The following is an 11,377-nucleotide window of genomic DNA, read 5'->3' as shown; positions in this document are numbered from 1 at the left end:
CCGAGAAGCAACATTCTTTGAAATGTTTTACGTGCATATATTCTGTTATTTGAATTTCTCGTATCTATTAATTATTTATAGGCGTCTATAATATTGATTTTATGCATATTTATATAAAATATTTTGAGTTTACGCATGTTTATAGATGGTTTTCATGCTGCAACGTCATGTGTCACTCTTATCTCAAGCGAGGTCTGCTCCCAGTCACAAAGAAAGGCTGTGCTTCTCTGAATTGTTCTCATTGTTCTCCATGAGAATAGAATAATTGAAGACATTGTGTGTGTTATGTTTATGCGTTTTTTTGGCATCGTGCTTGAAAAAAATGTTCCACCGATAAACTTGTACGATCAGTAGAAAGTTCAGATGATATTTGAACTTTCTCGTGTGTACTATGCATCCAACTTGAATCGTATTCAATATTTTTAACGTACACCTTATTGGGTTTGGGCTTTTCATGTTGTGTTCTGGGTAAAAGAAAGTACTTTGATGTCACGTCACTCGTGAGCCATCGCTCACTAAATTCATCACTCGTCCTGCCTCCGCACGCGCGTCGTCAGCTGAGTGAACTGCCACAAGACGTGAAAAAAAAACCTCCCGCAAGATATTAAATTTCCAGGCAGATCTCTTAGGCATTTATCATGTTCTGAATCTTGTCCGCTTGCTTCTTTTTTAAGAGTTAGATGGGAGCGTGAGAGAAGGATGTGTCGTATTAGTGATAGATTATATTTAAGCGTTTTGTACATACCATTGATAACGCGTTCCGAAGTGTAAAATAAAACCAAACTATTACATGGACGCCTTTCTTTTTCAAATCTATAATTTTGAAGCAATGCCCTCGGTTCCCTGGATCATCAAGATGAACCTTGCTTAGCGATGCGTCGCATTCGTGTGTCATTGTTCCGATCTGTGATTGCATCACCGCTTTATTAATGGACAACGAAACGGAAATGATGGCTATACTTGATATTCTATAAGGTATAATTTCGCTCATCGATTAGTTTTCACCTCTACGGCATAAATGTTCCAGGTTAGGGAAATTGTCAAAAGACTTCATCAACATCTTATTTATTAGGCAAGTTGAGGCGACATGTATCAAATTACCTACGAACAACTCTAGCATTTTATGCTATCAGTAGAAAACTCAATGTTCAATCCCTTCATGGAAGGAATCGTTGATCAGAGTCTCCGATGCATTATCACACAACGATACGTAAAATGTAGGTCATCCTAAATGCACAATTTATCATTAAATTTGCATTAAAATTATCAATTCAATTTGTTCTCATACGGACAAGAGTATTGTGAATTACGTTCAGATATCAACGACTGTTAAAGCCGGCTTTCCCGTAGTGTAGTACGCTAATCATATGTACGCGAACACTTTGGGGATCATAAACGATCAGTTATTCTTAAACGATCAGTTATTCTTCACGAAAAAATTCGACTGGCTGCTCGGTTTCTCTGACATTTACGACATTCGTTGCACGGGATAGGTTAACATCCGGCACAACGAAACTTTTTGTGAAATGTCAGTTGAGTACCAAGTAATATTTTGCCAAATCTTTTTACGTAAATTGCATCTTATTTCACTAGTCTTATTTGCAGGGATTGAGCCGCCGCTAGCTCTCGACTCCACATCCAAAACAGCGACGTTGGAAATTAATATGAATTAAACTATAATTACAATCGTCGAGTCCAAGGATTCATTTCATCTACAGGGATCGTTTCCACATTAAATGGAGAGTATTTATGAGTGTAGACAGCAGAGCATGAAACTCCCGTACCAACTGCTGCCATGATGATTGCCAAACAAGGGGTCTTAAAATGCCCAGCAAATTACGGACCAGGCAATAAGTCCAGACGAAGCTATGCAGGAGCATATGTTCAGTCTTAAAATGCCTAGAAAATTACGGACCAGGCAATAAGTCCAGCAGCTATCTCAATCAATCGTTAGCTATGGAAAGATCGGGTTCCAAAGGCCTTCTATTCTATTCTATTCTAAACAAGGCGCCACAAGCCACCAACCACATAGTTTAAGCCACGCCCACCTTAGAGGCGAGTCCTGTAATCGTGCGTTCATAACGCTGTATGGGCGCCTACAAACATGATATATTCACAGCCAGTATTTACAGATACGGATGAACTTTACATCAGGTATTAATGATAAAGGCCAGTGTTTGATAACTTAGTGAACTAATATTAAACCTAATTATCTGTCTAAATTGCACGCATAATATAATGTAATTATCAATATAGGTACTAATAGACACATCTCTTGTAGAACTAAATTTTTATAAACAATTTTAATAAAGTCTCTAAAAAAGAATTTGATTCCATAATTGTTGGCATGCAATAAAGAGTTCCCTACCATATTCCTAGGGAGTATATTGCCATAATAATTTTCCTGTAACACAACGCAAGTCAACTTATTCATAAATTTATAGCTTTAGTGATGATCCATTTGGGTAGAGGAAGAAATATCTTGTAACGGAAAATTCAGAAATGTGACATTGATGATCATCAATGCTAAATGAAATATACCGTATTGATTTTCGAAAGTCAGAATTATCATATAAATATTATCAATGTATTCAGGTTTTTATATCATATCGGCAATATAAACACGAGACTAGAAACATTATACGAATCTAAACATTGTTCTTCACATGAGCCTTCAACAACTACAACATAATATTAATTACCGTTGATCACAATTATTATCGAAGCCAACCACGAAGTCTGGTTGGATGTATTTTCATGCTTTAAAAATGTGATGAAACTATAACCCCTTCCACTTTCCAATCCTTAAATAATTCATTTTTAGAACTTAAGTGAGTCAGAGAGAGAAACAGGAGTTTTGATAAAAATCTGATGAAATGTCGTCTGGGAATAAATAGATAAGGTGACTAAAGATTCGAGACCCCAAATTTCTCCGTAGATGTTTTTTCAGGACGTTTCAAATAATAAATATAGAAATAAAATCAAATATTTAAATATTTCATCCCTATGATGATAGAATGCCTCAGGTAAGAAGCCTTTGTTTTCCAAGAAGGCTTTCTTTTAATTGTTCACTGGAAGGCGAAAAGTAGGATTATGAATGGAACCATCAAAATAAAAATTAAATAAACTGCAACTCTTGGCTGACATACGGCCTGCACTTCAAATTTTTTAACGGAACTAAAAACTTCTTCACTGCTTGAATAGTCTGGCTCTGCCATCTCGATTACAACAGCTTCGGATCCGAGAAAAGACAATGGAAACGCACACTCAGATGTACTATTACAAAAGTCTTCATAGTCCGAAACTTTGTACATTACTCTACTCACTTGTAAGTAATATTTCATCAAGTTCATTTCTATACTGTTGTCGGATAAGAATATGAAGTAGTAATCATCTGTGGAATTTATCTTGAATCTCCATTTAGGATTAACGCTTAAATCTTTGGAAGAACAGTTAAATGTTCTTTGAATGTCAGCGTAAATGATAGTGTCTGTGCATTTTGCCATGAACTCTTCACTGCTGGAGTGCGAAGAATTCCCTGCAGTCACATCGACAGTATCGACAACGCTGTGTAACAGCTCAAGTTTTGCCTTCTCGTCCAATTCGTCTATGGCGTCTGACGTTCTTGAGTGTTCCCCGGAAGACGTAACTGCTCTCACTGATCTCAAGAGCCGGACTGTTGCGTCTCCATCATCGAAATCGTCAATTATGTGCTCTTCTTCTTCAACTTTCTTATTCGATATATTTAGCGGCATCGATTGTTCGTGTTTTTCAGAATTGCTTGAGTTGAATGAAACTGATACTGTAGACGAACGAATATCAGTTTGCGCTACCGGCGTAGATTGTCTCGTGGTGCTGGACTCACTCGGTGAAGCAACTTCAGGTTCATCCGCTCTCACTGAGGATATTTTCTCAACGCTCGTGGTTCTTCTAGTCGAGAAAGTATAAGGTGGAGAAACATCCAGAAGTCGTATTGTAGTAGCTTCTACCTTGCGGCCACTGTGATCCAGCACCCATGTTTCATCGTTATCATAGAGCGTGCCACCAAGTTTCTCTTCATCAAAAATTTCTCTCGCATCGGCCTCGTCATCATCGTCGCTGACAACGTCCGAGATTCCTATAGGAAGCGCGGGCTCAACTGGTGGCTTCGCCTTTGACGTGTCCGAAGGAGGGAACTTGGGGTTTACTTTCACGTGGTCATCTCCGTTGACTGCTTGTTCAGGGGTAACTTTGGCAGGCTTGCCGTGCTGAGTCTTGTCAGGTAGCAAGTCATCCCAGTCTTTAACTTCTTCATAGAAACATTTTTTGAGATTTTTCTCACCCCGGACGACAATGATAACACCTCCATCCCATCTGTTGAAATCATCACTTTTAGAATAATAATTTGACACGATGACTTCAAAAATTTCATTCAAACCTACAAACCTACGAATGAATTAACAAATACCCATGTGGCGCAAAAAAATTTCATTAAGTACCAAGATTCTCACAAATTCAAACAAGTTAAATCATATATTATACAAATGCATTCACCTAGATAAAATAAATTTATCGTTTTTTCCCTCACTTGGCACACACGTCGAAATTTATCATTTTTTCCCTCACTTGTTTTCCCTCATAAATTTGTTTTTCCCTCACTTGAATTCATCATTTTTTCCCTCACAAAACGTCGAAATTTATCGTCATTTTCCTCACTTGGCACACACGTCGAGGGCGAAAGTGGAGCCCTTGACGAGATGCAGCGTCCTGAGAGAGGGCAGTTCTTCGCTGATCTCGAGCACCGGCGACTCTTGCGTCACGCGCACCCTGCGCTTGTCAGGCTTGGGCGCCTCGTCCAGAAGGTAGGCGTCAAACGTCCCGTTGCCGCTCAGCCTCTGACCCTGCACATTAAAAGGTGAAATATAATAAATTGTTTAATCTAAGTTATATATTAGAATAGAATAGAAGTGTCGGCACTGAAGAAATAGGCCCATGGCCTGTTGCCGATTCTTGAATTTTTCGTGACTTGATTCACAAGGGATCCGGCCTTTGGAACCCGATCTTTCCATAACTGACGATTGATTGAGATAGCTGCTGGGCTTATTGCCTGGTCCGTAATTTGCTAGGCATTTTAAGACAGAACATATGCTCCTGCATAGCTTCGTCTAGTCTGTTCTAGCTTCGTCTAGTCTGTTCTTTATTAATTCAAGATTGCGTTTATTCATCATCATTCATGATCAATTTAATTCATTGTTGTCTTCAAACTAACTTATAACATCGATTATCTTCTTTAGTGAGAATTATGACGACAATGAATGAATGAAGAACAGCTCAGCCACTGACCCTGCGCACCAAACAAATCTTTATATTCAAATGATTATTATATTTATATGCAAGTGATTATTATTAATAGGAAAATGTACATTTCCGTAACTTTAAGATTTCCGTAAGAAAAAATAAACTGTATTCCCATCCAAAGGATATTTTTTAGTTTTCGTTTTTTAAAGTGAAAGGATAATGTTGAAAAATTGCTTCATATGTGTTTCCTTAGAAGACTTAGCTTGAAAAATTTTTTCAGCGCTATTAAAGTGTTTTGAAAGGCTCAACACTCTCGGCAACTTTTTGCTCCTGAGCATCCATGAGCCCATTCATCGTTTTCTATCAATATATGACTATTAGTTCGTGCAAAGATACTACATATTTACTTGCAATTTTTAGTTTTGGAAACAGTGGAACATTCATCATTAATAGTACATTGCGAAATCTAGATTTACATTTGCCACGCTAATCTGCTGATCAAATTCATTGCAAATGTTACCTATACCCTGACAAAACGGTCGTACACATTGCTGGTACAGAAGAGACAGGTATTGGTTGCATTACCTAAGATGGTGTGCACCAGTACGAGAAAATTCCAAGTTTTTAGTGCATTTTCTCATTTATGGAAAAAAGGCCCTATTGTGCTCGTCATGTCCGTCCGTCTGTCTGTCTGTTCGTCTGTCCGTGAATTCACGTTTTCGTCGACGAGCGAAAAATGCGCTCTCTGTCACTCACTGCAGTGAGTACCGGTACTGATTTAAATTTTTCTTACCACATGCGTTTCAAATTAAGAAGTCGGCGGATTGGCTGCCGACGACGCAAGCACCGATAACTGCATTACCTGAGGATAGTGTTCACCAGCACGAGAAAATTCCAAGTTATTTTACCACATGGGTTTCTAATTAATGGTTTCTAATTAATGGGCGGCGCGCTGCTTTAACTTGCCTGGCACCAGAAGGTAGAGGCCATGTAGTGCAGGTCTAAAGTATCGGAGGGAGACAGGGCGAGGTAGCGTGTTGGGTAGAGCGTGTAGCGCGCGTACAGAGGCAGCGTGATGAGCAGCGCTGGCACTAGGAACACGACCACGAAGAAAGCCACCACCCGCCATGCGGACGCCATCTGTAACAACACGCATATTCAAACTTCAAATCTTGTTCATCAATAAAAAGTGTAACAAACGAAAATAACGCTTGAGATTCGTAAATATTCTCAACCCGCCATGCTGACGCCATCTGTAACAACACGCATATTCAAATTTCACATCTAGTTCATCAAAAAAAAAAGTAAAAAAAAAAACTAAACGAAAATCACACTTTTGAGATTCGTAAATATTATCAACCCGCCATGCTGACGCCATCTGTAACAACACTCATATTCAAACTTCACATCTTTTTCATCAATAAAAAGTAAAAAAAAAAACGAAACGAAAATAACGCTTGAGATTCGTAAATATTCTCAACCCGTCACGCTGAGGCCATCTGTAACAACACGCATATTCAAACTTCGAATCTAGTTCATCAATAAAAAGTGTAACAAACGAAAATAACGCTTGAGATTCGTAAATATTCTCAACCCGCCATGCTGACGCCATCTGTAACAACACGCATATTCAAACTTCGAATCTAGTTCATCAATAAAAAGTGTAATAAACGAAAATAACGCTTGAGATTCGTAAATATTCTCAACCCGCCACGCGGACGCCATCTGTAACAACACGCAAATTCAAACTTCAAATCTAGTTCATCAATAAAAAGTGTAAACGAAAATAACGCTTTTGAGATTCGTAAATATTCTCAAGCCACATTTTTAAGTAAGAACCCTTTCCTGCAAACAATTATTTTATTTTTTTTTAAGAAAATAAAGTTTTTAAAGTTAATGAAGGACGTGATAAGTGATTGCATTACCTATTATTTAAATTAAATTATGACTAGATTTTTCGCCGTAATTAGAAAAGACTGGATATGAGATAGTTGTAGAGTCTAATTCGTGTTAGATATTTTGGTAGTCCAATATTTATTTGTGAGCTCTACATTTTTTAGTGCAACACGTTTTCGTAGCTCTACCACCAGTAGCTCTTTTTTCGAATCGAAATAAATTTTCACGATGGCAAAATGTAACATTGGAATCGACGATAAATAATTCGATGGTCAGTTTTTGGGGACCTTGAACATTTGAGCGAAATAAAAGGAAATAATTAGTGAATGTTTTGTATGCTTGACGAATGACTAATTATTATATCAAGATCTTTTGGAGTAAGATCGAGCAGAAGAGTTTAACTTGTTGTGAACACCCGGATTGCGAACTGAGATCGAGTAGATCCTGCATAGAAATTCAAGATTGAGCACCAGATCAAGAGGCAAATTATCTTAATAAATTGCAGGAGTCAACATTTATATCAAGAAATTTTTAGTATAAAGCTTGGTCATGATAGCATTATTTAATGACACAAGTTACAAAAGTTTTTAGAAATAAACACTTGAGAACAACTCGCACCTCCACCAGGCATGACAGAATCTATGATTCTGAATTTGTAGAGCTAATACAATATAATAACGAGTCAATAATCACGTTCGCCCCGTGGTTATTGAGGTTATGAAGACAGCGCTACGATTATTAATAAATTTACCATCATTTCTCCAGACGAAATTTATTTTATAAACTATTGAATATTAAAATATTTCCAAATTTCCAAGACACAACATCGCTTCTTCCCACAAACTTCTTACTGACGGGAAATCGTTTCATTGTAAACTTCTTACTAACGACACATCGCTTTTCCTTCAATTCTTCCCGTCAAATATATTCGAAAACATGGGTTTAGTAGGCAATATTTTAACATCTTGATGCTAATTTTGATACAATATTCATGAGACTTATGTACCTTCGCACCATTAAATGAAGGAGTGCTTTGCGAGAGCTGTTACGTTAATGGAAAATAGGACTAACATTGAAGGAGTTAGACAAATTGCAACACCAAAACAACTTATCAATTTAAGTTATGTCCCTAATACTGAGGGATTCTAAAATCTCAATTACACTGAGCTTTATAGAATCTCAATGATCCTTGGATATAAAGAGAGCCGTGGGATATGAAGTACCGCGAGGTCGGATCGAGAAATATGCATGTAGAACTGAAAACCTTTATTAAATGCACTTAAATGCAGAACTTTAAATGCACTTAAATGTAGAACTGAAAACCTTTATTAAATGAAACATCAACTCACAGACCCTGCTATCATTTCCGCACGCTTTGGTTACACTGAAATGTTACATATTACATAAATGGTCAACGAAAACTTTATAGCAATGCAATGCCAGCACAGGACGCGAGGCAAAGTCTAGCCGCGCGGGTCAAGGCAGCAATGGAGGGAGCGAGGCGACTGGTCGGGTGAGACCAGGCACTTTTTATCACTGCGAGCATCCGGCCAAACGTCGTTTATGAGAAAATAAATTATACGCAGAAAGAGAAATGAATAAATATTTTAGGGGGTGGCCGGCACGTAATGAATAAATATTTTAGGGGGTGACCGGCACGTTGAAGAACACTCACTGCGTATTGAAGGTTATGGTTCTGAGAGCAGCGAGGCGAAAAAAACTAAAAAGTGGCATTTTGGTGCTATCCTTAGTATCCTTAGTATTTGTTTGGGACATAGCAGTCCCAGGTCACGATGGATCGCCGCCTCTCATTTATGCTCTATACCGAGTGCACAATGTGCATTCTACGCAATGTCACCATACTGAGTGCACAAGATGTATTCTGTCAAATTTTTGCCATAATAAATGAACAACAAACATTCTGCAAGCTTCATACGGGCCTGGTGGAAGTCTAGTAGCAATTTCAAACTAACGTCAGTTTTGAAAAGATCCGGTCAATGAACCTGTGAAATTTTTTCGTGAACTAGTCACGAAAAATGAGAAAAATAGGCGACAGGCCACATTAGGCCATTTCTTCAGCGCCGACATCACTCTGATATCGGCGTGCAATATTCGCACCTAAAATTATTATTTTTTATTTATTTTTTTTCTTGTCAGACCATCAATCGAAGAAAAAAGCATTTTCTAACACAATAAATAAAAATGTTTCAAAAAAATTGCAAAAAAGGAATAAACGCACTTTTGACATGATCAACTATTTACAATTAATTATCGATTCCTTAGTTGAAAAATCTTTCAAAATTCAAATAATAGTATAATTCGAAGATGAAAACTTTCAAAATTTCTGCGATGACCATTGCAAATTTGCAACAAGTAAACAATGTAATAATATTTCAAAATTCAAATAATAGTAAAATTCGAAGATGAAAACTTTCAAAATTTCTGCGATGACCATTGCAAACTTTCAATAAGTAAACAACGTAATAACACCTCTTATAATAACACTGACAAACCCTACGGGAAGCTGGTACATCTAGAGGCAAAATGAAGTTCCACGCAAGCAACTGATCAACTCCGCCCCGCAACTCGGTTGTAATTTGCAGCAACAAAACATGAAGAGGCTAAACAAAGCGAGCCCCCTAGCACTGCACGACTCAGCTATAAAATTTTTAGACGTTCTGATTTTATTTTNTTACCTACGAACAACTCTAGCATTTTATGCTATCAGTAGAAAACTCAATGTTCAATCCCTTCATGGAAGGAATCGTTGAGCCGAGTCTCCGATGAATTATCACACAATACGTAAAATGTATGTCATCCCAAATGCATAATTTCTCATTAAATTTGCATAAAAATTATCAATTCAATCAATTTGTTCTCATACGACAAGAGTATTGTGAATTACGTTCAGATATCAACGACTGTTAACCCTTTCGTGGCTGACGGGACTGTGACGTCCCACTCAATGTTTTACTCCATAACTTGCATACAGCATACCATTCGAGGCATAGCTAACTACAGGGACACATGAGTAACACTCCTACGCCTATGTCAACTCAAAAGTAATTGACTGACGGGACTGTGACGTCCCGCCCAACGATTTACTCTATAACTTGCATGTAGCTCTAAATTCAAGGCATAGCTAACTACAGGGACATATTAGAAACACTCCTGCGCCTACATATGTCCAATCTAAAGGAATATTAATATATGTTCTTTTTGGGATATGTTATTATATAAGCTATTACACGCGTTTGCCAAAAGAAGTTTGTGATATTATTCAACTACTAACCAAAAAGTAATACGAAAATGTTTTTTTTATCAAAATCAGTGATGTCGCAAATTGTGTCACCTCAGTTGGAACCATATGCTACCGGGATTTTCTAGTCCCGATTATATAATTTTTACCATTAACATATATTTAATTATTTTTACGGAGATGCAATATTCGGTCCAAGTTCATGATGATTCTGTAGAAAAATACGAATAAAAAGTTGTAGAACACATTGCCGTTACGAAAGGGTTAAAGCCGGCTTTCCCGTAGTGTAGTACGCTAATCACATGTGCGCGAACACTTTGTTAATCATAAATGATTTATTAGTTATTCTTCACGAAAATATTCGAATGGCTGCTCGGTTTCTCCGACATTTACGACATTCGTTGCACGGAATAGGTTAACGTCCGGCACAACGAAACTTTAATGAAATTTCAGTTAGGTACCAAGTAATATTTTGCCAAATCTTTGTACGAAAATTACATCTTATTTCACTAGTCTTATATTACGTAAATTGCATCTTATTTGCAGGGATTGAGCCGCCGCTAGCTCTCGACTACATCGAAAACAGCGACGTCGGAAAATAATATGAATTAAACCAATAAAAACAATCTTCGAGTCCAAGGATTCATTTCATCTACTGGGATCGTTTCCACATTGAATGGAGAGTATTTATGAGTGTAGACAGCAGAGTATGAAACTCCCATACCAATTGCTACCAATGCCTAGCACCTTATCGAACTCGGTGGAAGTCTAGTAGCTACTTCAAACTATCGTCAGTCATGAAAAGATCCAGTAGCGGCCGCTACATGTAGCGCGCTACTGCCCACCTCTGGCTACTTCAAACTATCGCCAGTCATGAAAAGATCCGGTCAAATGACACGATTTTAGATCTTCTGTGAACAAGGCACGAAAAGAAAAAGAATCGGC

The 11,377-nt window shown here is 37.7% G+C and overlaps 1 protein-coding gene and 1 long non-coding RNA gene across 2 annotated transcripts; both read right to left on the bottom strand.

The window, feature by feature from the left end:
* Positions 1–1,046: 1,046 nt before the first annotated feature.
* On the bottom strand, positions 1,047–10,270 carry LOC125178559. Its single transcript, XR_007156944.1, has 2 exons — positions 9,870–10,270; positions 1,047–1,101 (listed from the first exon to the last, which is right to left on the bottom strand). It is a non-coding gene; the product is annotated as an uncharacterized LOC125178559 (long non-coding RNA).
* Positions 1,985–6,417, bottom strand: LOC108667700. The gene is made up of 3 exons (XM_018154753.2): positions 6,244–6,417; positions 4,696–4,880; positions 1,985–4,353 (listed from the first exon to the last, which is right to left on the bottom strand). The coding sequence occupies exons 1-3, from the start codon at positions 6,415–6,417 to the stop codon at positions 3,069–3,071; spliced, it is 1,644 nt and encodes a 547-aa protein (XP_018010242.1). The 3' UTR covers positions 1,985–3,068.
* Positions 10,271–11,377: the final 1,107 nt, after the last annotated feature.

The sequence above is a fragment of the Hyalella azteca genome, unplaced genomic scaffold (assembly GCF_000764305.2).
Source record: "Hyalella azteca isolate HAZT.00-mixed unplaced genomic scaffold, Hazt_2.0.2 contig10851, whole genome shotgun sequence".
In the NCBI taxonomy this organism is placed as follows: Eukaryota; Metazoa; Arthropoda; class Malacostraca; order Amphipoda; family Hyalellidae; genus Hyalella; species Hyalella azteca.
Note: the sequence above shows the minus strand (reverse complement) of the source record. Positions and strands in the feature narration are given on the sequence as shown.